General features: G+C 41.1%; 1 protein-coding gene across 5 annotated transcripts; it reads right to left on the reverse strand.

Moving 5' to 3' along the window:
- Positions 1–1331: 1331 nt before the first annotated feature.
- On the reverse strand, positions 1332–18798 carry si:dkey-162b23.4 (sodium/hydrogen exchanger 9B2). 5 transcript variants are annotated; one of them, XM_047366666.1, is made up of 13 exons: positions 18691–18798; positions 11052–11290; positions 10564–10765; positions 10054–10224; positions 7821–7963; positions 7317–7444; positions 6437–6612; positions 5871–5977; positions 5034–5183; positions 4713–4821; positions 2974–3110; positions 2561–2783; positions 1332–2231 (listed from the first exon to the last, which is right to left on the reverse strand). In XM_047366666.1, the coding sequence occupies exons 2-13, from the start codon at positions 11184–11186 to the stop codon at positions 2170–2172; spliced, it is 1743 nt and encodes a 580-aa protein (XP_047222622.1). In that variant the 5' UTR covers positions 11187–11290; positions 18691–18798; the 3' UTR covers positions 1332–2169. The 5 variants fall into 5 exon arrangements, with proteins under 5 accessions (XP_047222622.1, XP_047222624.1, XP_047222623.1 ...); XM_047366668.1 differs by lacking the exon at positions 18691–18798 and adding an exon at positions 17652–17769; XM_047366667.1 differs by lacking the exon at positions 18691–18798 and adding an exon at positions 17642–17722.
- Between the last annotated feature and the right edge of the window lie 265 nt (positions 18799–19063).

Consider the following 19063-nt stretch of genomic DNA (forward strand, 5'->3'; position numbering starts at 1 on the left):
AGATGGAGAATAAAATGGAGGAAAAAAAAGAATACAAGATAACACCCTGCTTGCTTCTACACCTGCAGAAACGTTCATTTTACCAGCTTTTTTACGGAAAGATCACGGTACTTACGAATGCAAGATGTATTTAGTGGTAAATGCTGCTAAATATTGAACATTTGACCGAGCAGATCCAGCCATGGACCTAGAGATCCAAGACCTCGGGACATATCACCCCCAAGCAAAGGCTCGGCAGAGCCCAGGGGTCCAGGCCCCGGCAAGCAGCCACCGGGAGTGAGCCAGCACACACCAAACCCCCCAGCCTTGGATACCAAGAACCACAAGTACACAAGCGGGCAGAGACACCAACCACCAGCAGGTAGTGTGGCGTGGAGGGAATAGGCCCCACATTTCATGGAAGGCCTAAACTAACTGATCCAGGAGAGGGAGCAGGCCAAGACCCAACCCGGCATAAAAAACAGGCACACAGTCACAATCACACATTCCCACACTCATGCGTATACAAAAAGACACTCACACCCACGCACCCAACGTAACGACAAACAACAATGGACGTTGTACACACACTCACACTCCCCATACATACTCTATACTCCCAGGTCCAGGTGCCAATACCCCACAGGGGAAACCAGACCCAGGAAGTGTTTCCCTTCCCTCTGTGGGTGGAGACAGGCAGATCACACCAGCACCTGAACCTGGTCTGGGCTAGCCCGGACTCGTGCCTGAACCTGAGCGACCCCCGGCTCAGACCCCCATCCTCATCCAGAGAGTGGGCCATGTACAAAAGAGGGATCTACATGGTCCAAACCAGCCCGCCAACCAGAGCCGCCACAGAAGAAAATAGTCCCAACCCCCCAATGAATTTCGATCCCAACCCCATGAGCCCCACACCCCCAATGAACCCCGACATGAATCTCCCCACAGGGCCACCCCCAACCAGTACACAGATTTTGAACACATGACCCCGAACGCAAACGCCATGAATCCCCCCCCAGCACATGGGCACACACCCACAGGGGAGCCTCATCTTCGAAAAAGCTGACGAAGCAACACCCACACAGCGCAAGCTCCAGACACAGCCACGCTCCAAGCACCCCCGCCGCGACCTGCCCCCACCACACAGCTCGTGGCAACGTGTTCATGATAAGAGATTGCATTTTGTTGTAAATTGATGCTATATGAATAAACTGAACCAAATTGAAATTCCCTAGGACCTACTATCTACTACCTACTAAATCTTAACAAATCCCAAGCTGCAAAGGATATCAGATAAAAACAAAATAATAAAGAAAGATTGAACTATATTGTTGGTTATAAAAAAAATTACGTCTTTTTGCAAATTTGTTTATTGTTAAAAATCTAATGCTGCGAATTAATCATGGTCTCTTAATTTACAACATTGCCATTTATGCCATGAAGATGTAAACAAATTAAAAACAACTTACACTGCATATTTCACTGCATATGTAAAATTAGTTTGTACTTCTAAAAGCGCAGAAATACATAATAGCCGATGTTGGATTTTAGACCACACTGTGATACTGTAAGAGTTTAAGAAGCATTCTGTATAAATCTAAGAGCAGAATAGCAATTCCTCTTGAGATTTATAAAAACTAAATCAAAAATTCTCCTCAAACACACAGCTAATGGCATAAACATTATACAAAAACAACAAAGTTATATAGCATTAAAATGAGTAAGAACTACAAAAAAAACCTTTCTGGATGGCTATTCAAAACACTTCCTCTAACAATACATTCAATCACATACACCCCCACAAGAACATTTTAAGCACTACCTATTCAGTCTAAGTACTCAACTGGAAATTGATAACAAAAAAATAAATAAAAATCAATTAATACTTTGAATATGACAGAAAATATTTCCCCCATTATAAAAATGTAAACCGTTTGGTTGCTAATACTAAATATTTAAATAAATGTCTGGTTCAAGCTTGACACAGAACTAGCTCTGGTATAAAGTTCATACAGCATGACAGTGCACACAGAGGGCATGGGAAATGTGGAGCCCGGCGCCTGGAAACCACCTGCTGCTATAAATACAGACTGATTCCAACATCAGGAGTTGAGCAGCAAGGAAGCCACTCAGTGGCTGATGAACAGCTGAAACAACTGAGGTTCGAGTCCTCTTCATTAGATCAAGACGTCAGAGCGTACTCTCGAAGGTGACGGGAGTTTCAGTGTCATCTTCACTTCCTGCTGTAGTGCCTGAGAGAGATCAAAAGTGGGGAAAAGATGTTGGAGAAGTTTTAAGTAGAGCCTGGATGATGCTTACATTTTTCATCAAAAATGAAATGTGAAAAAGCTAAAGACAAGCGCATCACTTAAAGAAGCATTTTTGAACCTACCGACTGTTGAATACCACCTTTGTGTTAATGTAAACAAGAAAACTACAGGAGATCTAATGCTATGCAAATTCTTGCTTGAGATAAGGAAAGCAGGGGACTAATATTTACCACTGGAAGGTGGCTATGCGGAACAAGGTTATACAGGGTTGTTTAGCTGAGTTGAATGTTCAAATACCAGATTTTACCCACCTAAAAAAAATGCTGATAAATTGGGTTTGACTCGCTCACCACAGGCTAAGGCCTTTGGTTTTTGCAGCAGGCGAGGCCCGCAGAGCCCGATAATCAGAGCCCCTACCGGGGCCGTGAGAAGGATGGAGAGCACGGCCACAGTGAGCACATCCATGCCATACTTCTGCAGCTGCTTGTCATCTTTTGTTCTGGCCATGTCTAAAGCCGTGGAGCCTATTGCTGCCTGAGAAGGACACAAAGACAAGATGTGATTTGACCCTTATTCAAAGACAACTTTTAATGAGCTCATGATTGAAGCGTAAACATGTCGGTGCATGTACTTTTAATTAGATTTTTCTACGAGGTCTGCAGAAGCACACAACAAAAAATGCTTCTCATATGACGTTTATTGACAAATCCAAGCACTGACTCACCTGCACTGTTGCTTTGGGCATCCATGCGAGAGCTATGAACACTTTTTCCTTTAAGTTGAAGCCCGCACGTAACACACACACAAAGGTGAAGAGTACTCTAACCACCAAAGCAATGAGCAAGGTGGCTATACCCAGACCTGTGAAGACATAAACACAAGCGTTATACAGGGACACCACAGTACTGACACTTCTACAGAAGAAAAGCATACTTCATGCTTCGATTAGGTTTGATTCAGCCGAAGTTTTCCCCTTCCCTTAAACCTTTTCCTATTTTGTCACATTACCACCGCAAACTTCCCTGTGTTTTATTGGGCTTTTATGTGTTAGATCAATATTTTATTATTGTAAAGGAAAATGATCTATTCGACAACCTGAGTCAGTACTTTTACCTTTTGCAGCAGTTACCATTGCAGGTTGTTTGGGGTATGTCCAAACCAGCTTAGCACATCTAGAGATTGAAGTTTTTGCCCATGTGTCTTGCCACAGATTCTTAGTTGGATTAAGGTCTGGACTTTGACTGGACCCCTCCACTGTAGCTCTGGCTTCATATTTAGGATTCTTGTCCTGCTGGAAGACGAACCTCCACCCTGATCTCAGAATTGACCTTTTTTCGCAACAACCATGTTCCCATCAACTCTGACCAGAAAAGAAACAGCCCCACAGCATGACACTGCCACTACTATGTTTAAGTGTCTGACCAATTTATTCAAGATGAGGTGCAGTGTTACCCCTCCCAACAGCATTTTGTGTTTAGGCCAAACTGTTCAATTTCTCATTTGACCAGAACATCTTCTTCACCTTGTTTCCTTTGTCCTACATGGCTTGTAGAAAACCTCTAGCATTCTTTCAACAATGGCTTTTTTTGGCCATTTTTCAAGCAAGGTGTGATCAGTGGAGTGCCCAACTAATAGTTCTCCCGTCAATAGATTCTCCTACTCGAGCTATGGTTCTCTGCAGCTCCTCCAAAGGAGTGTTCTTGGTGTCTTTTGTGATTAAAGATCTACTTGTCTTGTCAGTTTAGTTGGACCATGTCTTACTAGGGTTGCAGTTGTTCGTTGTTCTTTCTATAAACACTCTTTTAAGTACTTTCCTACCAAGACACGTAAACTGACACACAATTTGGTACAAACTGTGTATTTAAAGGTATAAAACAGAAGAGGGATGTGTTAATAGAATCACATGGGTACAAACAGGGGTATGAACTGAGCCAGAGATATTATTTTCCCTTTGTGATGCTGTTTACTTGCTGATGTACTTTAACAAACCTATGAGGCCTTCACAGAGCAGCAGCATTGATACAGATTTAAATTACATACAGGCAGTAATTGGATGAAACAACTACATTTTAAAAGCCATATATTTTTACTGCCACACTACGATTATCCACCTCTTTTCGTGGGTCATCATTTAAATTTCAACAAAATGCATTGATGTTTGTGCTTGTAATTTTGCAAAATGTGAACAAGAAACTGTTCATACTTCCAAAACACAAATATTTTACACTTAGTTTTCAAGGATAAAAAAGTTTTGCGCAGGGATCTAAAAAGAGTAACAATAGGTAAATGATGGCGGTGCCAACACGTACAGCGATTTTAATATATGCAGGACAACTAAGAATAGCCGCATCTCTCATGTCTTGTTTGGTTATGCAAATATATTTACATACATTCATAAAGTCACATTTGAATTTTTTACAATGGTGACACTGTTATTTTGAAGGCTTTGTCTATCTTTCTCACCAACTGCAAGTCCCTCCAGCTCAGAGACTCGAATCTCAGCTCCTATCAGTCCAAATAGCAGCGGCTGAAACACGTCCCACGCCCACCCAACCACCTCCTCCACACGTACCTTTTTGACAACCAGAAGACAGAAAAAAACTAAGTTTAGCACAGAGAAAACAATTTTTTATAACTTTCACACTGCGCAGTACATATTTGTCCATAAACGTCCCACTCCTGCAGTGCCATCCTAATGAACATTCCCCTCTAAATCTGGATGGCATCAAATTAAGTGTGGTAAAGCAGGCTTTGTGTATTTCTATGGCTTGCATATTCTATTACCTTTTCTGGTCCCCAGCCAAGGCCAGCCAGGAATGCCAACACCAGGGTGCAAAGGCCCCCAGAGCCTGGAAAGCCTGCCACACCACTGCCAAACACAGCAAAGACAGACAGACCCAGCACCAAGAAGGAACGCTTCATCACCAGGTGCTTCTACAAGAGAAAAACAGATCCATAAAATGAAATCAACCCGTATGGAATGCTTTATTAATCACATAAGAGGTAAGAGTGGTTGGTAAGATTTACTTGTTCTTAATCAAATGAATGTAATAACACGGACCAGTTTTTTTTTTTTTACTCTTAAGCATTAAAGGCTATGAACATTAGAGCTTCACCATAGGAAGATTAAATGATTAGAGCCTCTATGGTAAATGTGAAGAGGTCCTGTCGAAGGCTTCGTCAACTGAGCTTTTGTTGGTTCTTCACACTTTGTTTGACACAAATGCAAGTTTGATCTTTGTTCAGTATAAATACTGATTTGTAGAAAAATCTTCCTCAGCATCAAATTGAAGCACCATAATGAGTACCTGTATTACTAATGGGGTGGAAAACTCCCAAGATAAATTTGAAAACGAGCAACCTTATGTCTCTGTTATCTAACTGACCCTAAGTGAAGGCTGGGATCCTAACCTCGATGTGATCAAAACAGAAAGATAAGACTAAACTGCAATATTAATTTTGTCTTTGATACTGCTTTATTTTTCTAAAAGGTTGTCGGTAACGCCTTACATGTCCTTCCGTCTGCAGGTAAGGTATTAAGTTTAACCTTTTAACAGAAGCTCACTTAAAAAATTCTGAACTATCCCTTTAAGAAAGGCCAAGCCGAACGAGATTACATACCTGGTCAACACTTGGAAAGTACTGAATGAGAAAGCCAAGAAGGATCCCAGCAACCATCCCTCCTACAACCTCCAGGACACCTCGCAGGAGGTTATACCAAGTGGATCCTGGAAGGAAAAAGTTTGCTAGTAAATTACTTAATTTTAAAAGGGCTGGATTTCTAAAGGCACTTTAGAAAACATCTAAAGGCAGGATTATGACAATGTGGGTAGTGAGAGCAATATATATAAGAAAAAAAAAAGAGTCCTTTAGAGGAGTTTTTGATTCTCAAAATAGAAAGACAGAGATATACAGTCAACTCTGAAGTATTCGAATTGCCATTAACTTAATAAATGTAAAAGTTTTAATTTTCTAATCATAATAATCTGCACACTTACACCAGCTACAATGCTGCTTTACACCCTCTGCTGTGCTGCTGATAAACTGCAAGCCAGTATTAACAGGTTTGTTCTCAGTGTGATTCTTGCTGTTGACCAACCTGCTGCGTCTCCCCTGGAGTAAATGCAGGCGTTTTGTTTCACAAAGCACAAGAATTCATTATTATACCTTGGAACCACACAGAGTACCTGTGGCGAAGGCCATGCCCAAGCATGTGGTGAACCCTGTAATGGCAAGAATGTCGTCAAAGCTCCCAGCCGCCATCAGCAGGGTGGGAATGCCCTGTTCCACACCGTATCCGTCCTTCTGCAGCAGGAGCATCGAGGGTACCACCACGGCTGGAGTCACGGCACCCAGAACAAAGCTGCAGAAAGCATTGATTTACTTCACGATTGCAATAATGTAACACATTGAAAACTTTGTCTTTTCTGCACTGTGTAGACAGGCCACACGGTATGTTCTTAGATTTTTATGAAAACTGCAAAAAAAGTCTTAAAACTAAATTAGCAGAAACCTTCACAGTGTTTGATGTAAAGCAGAGAAGAATATCTATTTCAGTCCCTAGCAGGGGAACAGTTGATTAGTGATTCTAATGTACATTGAAAAAGCATTGATACTTCTTAAAGCTTTCCTCTTTTTGTCACCATCATTGTATTTTCCTGGGAGTTTATTTGGTACAAAAAGACAAAGTAGTGCCTAACAGTGAAGTGGAAGAAAAATGTTTTCAAAATTCTAATAATTCAGCTGGTTGAACTTGATTTTATTTAATGGTATGAGACAATAACTTAATCTTCTTGGCTAAATGCAAAAGTGCTTTGTGTGGCAGAGTGCTAACACTGCATATCACCCTGAACTCACCATCCCCACTGTGAAACACGGAGGTGGCCGTATTATGCGGTGTGAATGATGTTCTTCATAGGTTGCTATTCATAGTTGATAGAATAATGGATGTAGCTAAATACAAGGGAGAGGCTACTTTTGCAAGGCACTGTATTTTAAAAATACTTGCAACTTTTGACTATAACATAAGGAAATGAATAAACACAAAGAGTAAAGTGTTTCATTTACCCAAGAATGAAGCTCCACACCCAGGGCAAACCCATGAGGAAATGAGAGATGAGTGCTACGGTGCAGGCCTCGAGCAAGCAGGGCCCAGCTGCTACACGTACACAGACAGATTTGAGCTTCCTCAGAGCCTGATGGTGGAAATGTACATATAGCAATGATGTATGACTTTTATAGGTAGTTATTCCGTTTTTTTAAATGCTACAGAAAGCATTAAAAAGTGCACTTTTTTTACAGCTGAAATACGAGACATTCATTATTTACCAATGAGACCCGTGCTTGCTGTTTGTTGTTTCAGGGAAACTCTAAAATCTAAAGTATCCTAAATAATTTGAGGACATCACCTTTGGTCTGATGTTAATAGAATCTGCCATTATTTCAAAGAGGTTGTGGGCTTAACGAGAACCAAGTTTTAGAGCTTTGAGGTTAAACCATTAATAGTTGTTTTATTTCTTAACATTTGTGTTCAGTTTAACCACTCAACTCCTCTATGAAAATGATTCATACCTTGGGATCCAACCCCAGGCCAGCTCTGGCCAGGATGACGGCGAGAGCAATGTTTCTCAGAGACGATGACCATCTGAAGTTAATGTATACCCCATCTGTTACAACTGGGATGTTTCTCAGCAGGAAGCCCATCAGCAGCATACCTGCAGCCCCGCAGAGAGAGTTGGAAAGAGGAAAAAAAGATCTGTTTTAACTTACAATGCTGTTTATTTTCTATGGGGTTGTCTTTCACATAATAAAGATCATGTGGAAGGATTTTATGTGAATGTGGCTAGGATATGTCTTGGTTAGTTAAAATGTTCACTTCGCTTTGTTTTTTTGCATGTTGCAGTTTTTTAATGTCTCTGTCATACATTTTGGTGTAATGTTTATCAGAAAATTACATTAACAATCACAAGAGATGTACTGAGAATTTTGCTGTCGAATGTAATTGGCTGATTTTCAGCTTGATGGCAACTGACCAGAGATTGGCCAGTCGGAAACTCAGAGATCCAATGGTTTCCTGATCAATGAACACACCACATGTGAGCACAGGCCACGCTGACCCTCACAGTTCTCAACGTAGAAGTTATTAATATGTGAAGAAGACTCAAAATTAGCTATTTTCTGTGTTGGACTGTTGTTCAAAAATGAAGTCAACGGAAGCAAACAGGGTGAAAGAAGCAACTAAAAGGTGTTCTACTGTCTGCTGTCAATATAGGCTGCTAAAAGGGGGTCATGCTAGTCTCAGAAATAGTAAAAGTGACAACTATTTATATCTACTAATGCTAATAATGCTAACTGCTTATGTTATGTTAAGGACAGTTTAAATGTCCCCTGTGTATTTTGTCATGGTTTTAAAATAATAGAAAAACCCTGTTTTACTGCAGAGCTGTGTAACAGCAACTCCTTTCTCTCGCTTTCACACACACACACACACACACACACACACACACACACACACACACACACACACACTCTTGTTTTGATATATGTAGTGAGGACCATGTGTTGACTCCCATTGACTTCCATTGATTTTCAGTCATTTTCAACCCTTTCTATGCCCTAACCCTGACAATAACCCTAAACCTAACTATTACCAGTGCATGTCTAACCCTAACCCTTAACCTAAAGTCAATTCACACCTTAGTCCTAAACCTAACCGTTAGCAAAATAGGTCGTGAGGACCAGCAAAATGTCCTCACTTTGGTACAAACGGTCCTCAATTTGATGGTGAAATCGGGAAAATGGTTCTCACTGTGATGCCAAGACAGGAACACACACACACACACATCCGAGTTTTACTATCTTTATGAGGACTTTTTGGTTACTTCCATTGACTTCCATTCATTTTCCTTGATTTTTAGTGCCTAACCCTGACCCTCACACTAACCCTAGCACCTAACAATAACTCAATTCATACCCTAGTCCTAAACCTAACCGCTGTCCCAAGAACGGAATTTGAAAAAGTGAGGACCAGGAAAATGTTCTCTTTGTCAAAATGTTCTCACTGTGTCAAAATGTCCTCACTTTGTCAAAATGTCTTCACTTTGCGATAAAAATCCGAAAAATGGTTCTCACTCAGCAACAAGTACAAGAACACACACACACACACACACTCAGTGAAATGATGCCTCTGTTCCTAATATAGACAGCTAATGATTTCTCAAAACAGGAAGTCTCTTTGAGGCTCTCGTCCAGCTACAATAAGATTCATGAATGAATGAATGAGCTAATCCAACACATCTAACAGTTAGTAGCTTTTTCCAGCAAAATATTATATTAGACATAGTTGTTTATTTTAAATTTATCTTGTAGGAAATAAATATCTTTCAGATGCACATCTATGTTTTGAGGTACAAAAATGAGCTATGTATGCTGGAATTCTTATTAGTTGGGACACAGTCGGCTGTTCTGGCGAAAACATTTTTCTTATTTTTACTATAGGTGTTTTAACATGAGGGAAGTTGAAGAAAAACGTCAATTGGAAATCAGCCACAAAACCTCTGCATGAGCCATCTTATAACACTAATATTTATTTACTTTGCTCTGAACAAAAAATACTTTGAAATAGTGAAATTATAAGCACTTGTTCTTTAAAATAAACTTCTGATCTCTTCTTTAGAATTTCCTAATACTGGTTTAATCCTCAAGTTTAACAGTGACATGTTTGGCATCAAGCGACAAAACCAGGCGAGTGACAGAACTTGTTCAGTGCACACTGGCCTAAACTTCAACACTTTCTCTACCTTACCAAGGAGTGGTGGAAATGGTGGAAGTTTAGGCAGCCGGATGAGGGCGACTACTTTGCCACCGATGAGCGCACAGATGAAGAGTATGGTGATGCCAAACAGGTTTCCTCCAGGAAGACATTCGTCTTCTGTGATGGACCAAACAACGCCAAAGAGCACAGCTGCCAAAAGAACTGGGGATGGGAAGACAAGACAGACATTCACTTAAAGACCTGTGATCCATGTTGCCACCTTTGTCAGCATGAATTTAATGTTTTTTGAAAAACAGAGAGAGGTATACTGAAACAAACACTACGTGTTAGATTTTTTAACCCATTTCAAAAATATTAGAATTGTGTTTTTTATTTTTGTATTTTCATTGCACATCTGAGAATGACCGCCATACCTTTGTGGTTCCAGTTACTCAAATTATTACTGTATCCCATAATAAACAAAAGTGCAAAAACTGTTAATATAATATATAAAATAAATAAATATCCCACAAAAAAAATCATACAACTACTCATGGTTACCTTTGGTAATAAGAGAGGCAAGGAGGCCTCGTGGCGGACAAGGGCAAAACCTGTGCAGCAGCGGACAGCAGACCACTGGTGGGTCAGTGTTGGTGCAAGCATCCACCACAGGGTTGCGAGGAATAAAATAGGTGGTCTCCTCTGTCACGTTTGGAGTTGAGCAGCGCCGTACCACCATCTGGATCTGGTTCATGTTTAGATGCTTTAAAGGAAGAATCAAGGCATGGAGAAAAGAATGTCAATAGGCTACCAGATGTATAGACTCTAGAGACCTGACTACTGTGTAAAAAAGCTGAATTGTGTTGTTTCCGTCACCATTGCATACAAATGATTGATGATCACAATATTTACAACATAACCATATGAACTCTGCTTATCATTTATGAAAACATGTTAATAAATTAGAAAAAAGACAGATGTTCCTCTAACAAGTCTTTCTTTGACAAGAAATGCTCAGTCAAGTATGTGGGTTCAAATTTAGCTTTTACCTCAACATGATTCGTGGTAGGAAGAGCGATTCTCTCCAACATTGGGCTGGGAACAGGACTGGGTGCCGGACTAGGTGCTGGACTGTGCTTAGGACTCGGCTCTGTTGTTGCAGGTTTCTGGGAGGTGTCCTCCATTTCTGGCTTGTTTGCTTCTTTATCACAGCAGGTCAAACTGAAGGTTGATTTTAGCCATTTCAGGTTCCTTCACTTCATATCGTCCAGCCACTCACCTCTGACTCCTTTTCAAAATAAATAAAACAAAGAAAAATTCATAAAATAGTGTAAGTGCCAGTGTTGAAACTGACACGTGTAAAATGTAAATGTTTTAATCTCATACAGATTTTAACATTAAAGCCACTAGGTAGACTTTCCTATAAAATTAACCAAACTCACTTCAGATATATATACACTGCTCAAAAAAATAAAGGGAACATTTAAACAACACAATATAACTCAAAGTAAATCAAACTTCTGTGAAATCAAACTGTCCACTTAGGAAGCAACACTGACTGACAATTAATTTCACAGCTGTTGTTCAAATGGAAAAGACAACAGGGGGAAATCTTTGGTGATTAGCAAGACACACTCAATAAAGGAGTGGTTCTGCAGGTGGGGACCACAGACCACTTCTCAGTAGCTATGCTTTCTGGCTGATGTTTTGGTCACTTTTGAATGTTGGTGGTGCTTTCACACTCGTGGTAGCATGAGACGGACTCTACAACCCACACAAGTGGCTCAGGTAGTGCAGTTCATCCAGGATGGCACATCAATGCGAAGAAGAAGGTTTGCTGTGTCTGTCAGCGTAGTGTCCAGAGCCTGGAGGCGCTACCAGGAGACAGGCCAGTACACCAGGAGACGTGGAGGAGGCCGTAGGAGGGCAACAACCCAGCAGCAGGACCGCTACCTCCGCCTTTGTGCAAGGAGGAACAGGAGGAGCACTGCCAGAAATGACCTCCAGCAGGCCACAAATGTGCATGTGTCTGCACAAACGGTTAAAAACCGACTCCATGAGGATGGTACGAGGGTCCGACATCCACAAATGGGGGTTGTGCTCACAGCTCAACACTGTGCAGGATGCTTGGTATTTCCCAGAGAACACCAGGATTGGCAAATTCGTCACTGGCGCCTTGTGCTCTTCACAGATGAAAGCAGGTTCACACTGAGCACATGTGACAGTCTGGAGACACCGTGGAGAGTGATCTGCTGCCTGCAACATCCTTGAGCATGACCGGTTTGGCAGTGGGTCAGTAATGGTGTGGGGTGGCATTTCTTTGGAGGGCCTCCATGTGCTCGCCAGAGGTAGCCTGACTGCCATTAGGTACCGAGATGAGATCCTCAGACCCCTTGTGAGACCATATGCTGGTGCGGTTGGCCCTGGGTTCCTCCTAATGCAGGACAATGCTAGACCTCATGTGGCTGGAGTGTGTCAGCAGCTCCTGCAAGATGAAGATATTGAAGCTATGGACTGGCCCGCCCGATCCCCAGACCTGAATCTGATTGAGCACATCTGGGACATCATGTCTCGCTCCATCCACCAACGTCACGTTGCACCACAGACTGTCCAGGAGTTGGCGGATGCTTTAGTCCAGGTCTGGGAGGAGATCCCTCAGAAGACCATCCACCGTCTCATCAGGAGCATGCCCAGGTGTTGTAGGGAGGTCATACAGACACGTGGAGGCCACACACAATACTGAGCCTCATTTTGACTTGTTTTAAAGACATTACATCAAAGTTGGATCAGCCTGTAGTGTGTTTTTCACTTTAATTTTGTGTGTGACTCCAAATCCTGGCCTCCATTGGTTAATAAATTTGATTTCCATTGATGATTTTTGTGTGATTTTGTTGTCAGCACATTCAACTTTGTACAGAACAAAGTATTCAATGAGAATATTTCATTCATTCAGATCTAGGATGTGTTATTTGAGTGTTCCCTTGATTGTATTTAACTACAAGGCCTTCTCAAAATATTAGCATATTGTGATAAAGTTCATTATTTTCCATAATGTCATGATGAAAATTTAACATTCATATATTTTAGATTCATTGCACACTAACTGAAATATTTCAGGTCTTTTATTGTCTTAATACGGATGATTGTGGCATACAGCTCATGAAAACCCAAAATTCCTATCTCACAAAATTAGCATATCATTAAAAGGGTCTCTAAACGAGCTATGAACCTAATCATCTGAATCAACGAGTTAACTCTAAACACCTGCAAAAGAATCCTGAGGCCTTTAAAACTCCCAGCCTGGTTCATCACTCAAAACCCCAATCATGGGTAAGACTGCCGACCTGACTGCTGTCCAGAAGGCCACTATTGACACCCTCAAGCAAGAGGGTAACACACAGAAAGACATTTCTGAACGAATAGGCTGTTCCCAGAGTGCTGTATCAAGGTACCTCAGTGGGAAGTCTGTGGGAAGGAAAAAGTGTGGCAGAAAACGCTGCACAACGAGAAGAGGTGACCGGACCCTGAGGAAGATTGTGGAGAAGGGCCGATTCCAGACCTTGGGGGACCTGCGGAAGCAGTGGACTGAGTCTGGAGTAGAAACATCCAGAACCACCGTGCACAGGTGTGTGCAGGAAATGGGCTACAGGTGCCGCATTCCCCAGGTCAAGCCACTTTTGAACCAGAAACAGCGGCAGAAGTGCCTGACCTGGGCTACAGAGAAGCAGCACTGGACTGTTGCTCAGTGGTCCAAAGTACTTTTTTCGGATGAAAGCAAATTCTGCATGTCATTCGGAAATCAAGGTGCCAGAGTCTGGAGGAAGACTGGAGAGAAGGAAATGCCAAAATGCCAGAAGTCCAGTGTCAAGTACCCACAGTCAGTGATGGTCTGGGGTGCCGTGTCAGCTGCTGGTGTTGGTCCACTGTGTTTTATCAAGGGCAGGGTCAATGCAGCTAGCTATCAGGAGATTTTGGAGCACTTCATGCTTCCATCTTCTGAAAAGCTTTATGGAGATGAAGATTTCATTTTTCAGCACGACCTGGCACCTGCTCCTAGTGCCAAAACCACTGGTAAATGGTTTACTGACCATGGTATCACTGTGCTCAATTGGCCTGCCAACTTTCCTGACCTGAACCCCATAGAGAATCTGTGGGATATTGTGAAGAGAACGTTGAGAGACTCAAGACCCAACACTCTGGATGAGCTAATGGCCGCTATCGAAGCATCCTGGGCCTCCATAAGACCTCAGCAGTGCCACAGGCTGATTGCCTCCATGCCACGCCGCATTGAAGCAGTCATTTCTGCAAAAGGATTCCCGACCAAGTATTGAGTGCATAACTGTACATGATTATTTGAAGGTTGACGTTTTTTGTATTAAAAACACTTTTCTTTTATTGGTCGGATGAAATATGCTATTTTGTGAGATAGGAATTTTGGGTTTTCATGAGCTGTATGCCAAAATCATCCGTATTAAGACAATAAAAGACCTGAAATATTTCAGTTAGTGTGCAATGAATCTAAAATATATGAATGTTAAATTTTCATCATTACATTATGGAAAATAATGAACTTTATCACAATATGCTAATATTTTGAGAAGGACCTGTATTATGTTGAAAATCATTATTTAATCAAGATTGTATCTACCCTTTAAAAAAAACCAACCTGGACATGCTTTTGGCAATACCCCACAAGGAATACGGCAGCTGATCATTGTTTTTCAGTCTTTAGAGTATGTACATTTTTCATTTTTTGTGTTCGCACTTTTCATGTGTTCAATCAAAACCTTTAAAAAGATATTTATTTCCATTATGGGAGCAAATGGTTTGAGTTGTATCTGAGAATACTATAAAAATCCTACCAGTCAACACCAATATGCATTCATTTACAGTAACATCTACAGGGGTTGGACAATGAAACTGAAACACCTGTCATTTTAGTGTGGGAGGTTTCATGGCTAAATTGGACCAGCCTGTTAGCCAGTCTTCATTGATTGCACATTGCACCAGTAAGAGCAGAGTGTGAAGGTTCAATTAGCAGGGTAAGAGCACAGTTTTGCTCAAAATATTGAAATGCACACAACATTATGGGTGACATACCAGAGTTCAAAAGAGGACAAATTGTTGGTGTACGTCTTGCTGGCGCATCTGTGACCAAGACAGCAAGTCTTTGTGATGTATCAAGAGCCACGGTATCCAAGGTAATGTCAGCATACCACCAAGAAGGACGAACCACATCCAACAGGACTAACTGTGGACGCAAGAGGAAGCTGTCTGAAAGGGATGGTCAGGTGCTAACCCGGATTGTATCCAAAAAACATAAAACCACGGCTGCCCAAATCACGGCAGAATTAAATGTGCACCTCAACACTCCTGTTTCCACCAGAACTGTCCGTCGGGAGCTCCACAGGGTCAATATACACGGCCGGCTGCTATAGCCAAACCTTTGGTCACTCATGCCAATTCCAAACGTCAGTTTCAATGGTGCAAGGAGCACAAATCTTGGGCTGTGGACAATGTGAAACATGTATTGTTCTCTGATGAGTCCACCTTTACTGTTTTCCCCACATCCGGGAGAGTTACGGTGTGGAGAAGCCCCAAAGAAGTGTACCACCCAGACTGTTGCATGCCCAGAGTGAAGTTGAACATCTCCCATGGCCTGCACAGTCACCAGATCTAAATATTATTGAACCACTTTGGGGTGTTTTGGAGGAGCGAGTCAGGAAACGTTTTCGTCCACCAGTATCACGTATTGACCTGGCCACTATCCTGCAAGAAGAATGGCTTAAAATCCCTCTGACCACTGTGCAGGACTTGTATATGTCATTCCCAAGACGAATTGACGCTGTATTGGCCGCAAAAGAAGGCCCTACACCATACTAATAAATTATTGTGGTCTAAAACCAGGTGTTTCAGTTTCATTGTCCAACCCCTGTACATCATCACGCTCATTCCAGTCAACAGAGGAAAGAAGCAGGTAAAACAATCCTACGCTCAGGAGGCAGAAAGGGAGGTGTCTGGGTAAACTGAAGTCTGAGTTCAGACTGCATGCAAGATGGCTGCAAAATACTGGACTGGGTTTTGTTTATAATTATAGAAAAACAAGCTGTGATAGCAGCAATAGTTGGTTCAATAAGTATTAACTCACGAGTGTTTGAATACAAATGCATGCCGCACTTTTCTGATTTTTATTTCTTAAAGATTTTGAAACCCTGGATTCATTTTCCTTTCTATTTGTAATATGGACTAATTTGTATTGGCCAGTCAACTAAAATCGCAGTAGTATACATTGTAGTTCTGGCTGTAACAAGACAAAATACCAAACCGTTCAAGGGGTATTTACATACTTTTGCAAGGAACCATATATGTTATGTTTTGGCATAGTAAATTTGAAACACTGGTTTATAAGGGATAGAAAAAAAACCACTCGTGATTATTTTCATTATTTTTTTCAGCTTCACCATCCATGGCAGTATCCAGTCTAACTCTGGCTTAAACATGTAAAGATTAACCTTTTGTAACTCAAATGCAGCTTAAAGAGTCCAAGTCAAAATCTATCAAGTCATCCATCCACTGTAGTGTTTACTATTGCCAGCTGATCAGCTCCAACGGTATGCCTCTTGTGATGTCATCAACCAAAACACACACAAAAGAAAGTTAGATGTTTTTTTATACTTCGTTTAAAAACGTTATATGTTGTTAAACTGAGCTATGAAAATAACCACTTCATTACCCAATTGTGTCTTTTATGGATAGTGTATAATTGTTAGAGGTAAAAAAGAGCTAGTAGATAGAATAGAATCAGAATATCCTTTACTGCCATTGTTACAAGTACAACAAAACCGAGAAAAAAAGCTATCTGGTCAGTGCATGAGCAATAAATAATTGATGTAAAATAGAAAAATAAAAGCAGTGTTTAAACATTAAAATAAAGCACTGAAATCATTCAGTTGTGGTCTATATAAAGCGTGTCTACACTGCTAATGTACTGTTAAGTTGCAAATCAGAAGTCTTGTGCTCAGTATACAAATAAATACTTTAAAAAAGAATCCCTATATTAGTCTATAAATTTCTAAACTACTCAGCTGAATAGCACATTGAAATTACCATTGATATTAATAAATACATTTTAAATAGCTGACAACAGCTGTGACATTACAGTCTGATATAAATCAACCTTTAGGTAATAAAGATACAGGCCTCTACTAATAACTAACGCTACTCCAATGTTTTGATAGCTGCTTAGAGCAACAGACGTTGGATAATCCACAAACAAACCGCACTAATCAATACTTACAGCTTCACCATATGGCACACCTAGCTAGCATTAGCCCAAGCAGGTAGGGTGCTTAGCAACTGCTACCAGTAACAATACAGTTACAGTTAAGACAGGTCTGTTGCTACACGCTGCTCAGTTATGCTTGTACACTATATTAGTTAGTTTAGTACTGTAGAGTTAGGGTGCACGGCGGTCTAGTCCCACAGCAACAGCTACTGTAAGCTGCTGAAGCTAGCAGTTATCGACTAGTAATACACCATTCGCCATGAATCCATTATCGGACATATATTCATCTAAGCTGTGACTGCGGCTTAAAATGATATTTTCGTAAAATAGTTTGACTAGTTTAAAGTATCTTACTTCGTCGTACATAGTTTACAAAGTAATTCTACACCAGTGACAGCGCTGTGACGTTCTCCCATGTCTTGAAATAAGCGCGGGGATGTGACTTGTGGCCCTTTGAAGGGAACCAAATCTTCTGGATCCGTTCACTTCAAAAGAACCTTTCAAATGCTCTATTTTTGAAAATGTACATATTTGGAAGAACAAGCCATTTTATCCCTAATATACTTTGAAATAGGATGTGTGGGTGAAATTCACAAAAACGTTGAATCATTTTCATTAATAGTTGTATTTAAAAGGTGCCAAATAGACCAACAGTATGTTCACGCAAAACAAAATATTTCTCTTTTGATATTTTTATAAGATTAAGTGTAAAATACCAAAATAAAGATCAAATACCTGTGTAGTTCTTTACTACAAGTGTGCGCTTTAATAGCATTTTAGTGCCTTTGTAATATATAAACAAAAGGTGTACTTGAGTTGCTTTGGCAGAAACAAAAATCCCCTACTGCCCCATTAAATATAACAAGGCAATGCACTGATGGTTAACTCTTAACTGTAAACAATAACCAAGGAGCAACAAGCAACCAAGAAGCAAGGAGCACGCCATGACGGCCCTCCTCCTCCTCGTTCCCGCTGCAATTGAAAAAGTAGAAAATGCAATGCGTGCAGAGGCTTATAAGCAAAGTAGAAAAAAACAAAACCGCTCTCAGTGGCTGAGACTCGAGTCCCATCTGTCAAGGAAAAGAGCCGTTCAAAAGAATCGGATCGTTCGTGAATGTCACATCACTAAGCACGGCTCACATTGCATACGAATATCTCAGGCACAGAAGAGCGCTAAAAGTATCAAACCCAATAAACAGACATGGTTTCAGAAAGTAAAGCTAATCTAATGTATTAATACAAAAACAAGGGAAGTCTTGTCCGACACGATGCGCCTCTTCCTCGGTGGCTTCAAGCGATCTTGCTCCGTTCAGACAGCGAACCCTCCGGTCCTATTCTAAACTCACGCTGGCTACCTACAGAGACCCTCTGTGTAAGCATATTGCAGAAGAGAAACAGCTCACCTCACATTGTAAACACAACCATGGCATGCAGACTGTCAGTGACAGCGTCTGTGGCACAAACACCAGCTGGGTACTGGGAATGAGGCGGATTAGTGATGGACAAGCAAATACTGTATATATATAGGGCGAAGGCAAGCTGGAGGTGGGGGAGTGACAAGACCATTCATTTTGCAATGTTTACATTTGACAGTTCGCTTCAGTTCTTCTGACAAACCGAGAGAAGAAATAATAGATTTTTATGCACAGTCTCGTTCGATGTTGAAATGTTTGATATAAAGCACAAACATGCATGCTGTACAGTGAAACAAAGGTTTTCACATTGTATCACACTACAACAAACGATTTTATAAAAACTGTATGTGACAGACCATTT

This window comes from Girardinichthys multiradiatus, chromosome 5, assembly GCF_021462225.1.
Source record: "Girardinichthys multiradiatus isolate DD_20200921_A chromosome 5, DD_fGirMul_XY1, whole genome shotgun sequence".
In the NCBI taxonomy this organism is placed as follows: Eukaryota; Metazoa; Chordata; class Actinopteri; order Cyprinodontiformes; family Goodeidae; genus Girardinichthys; species Girardinichthys multiradiatus.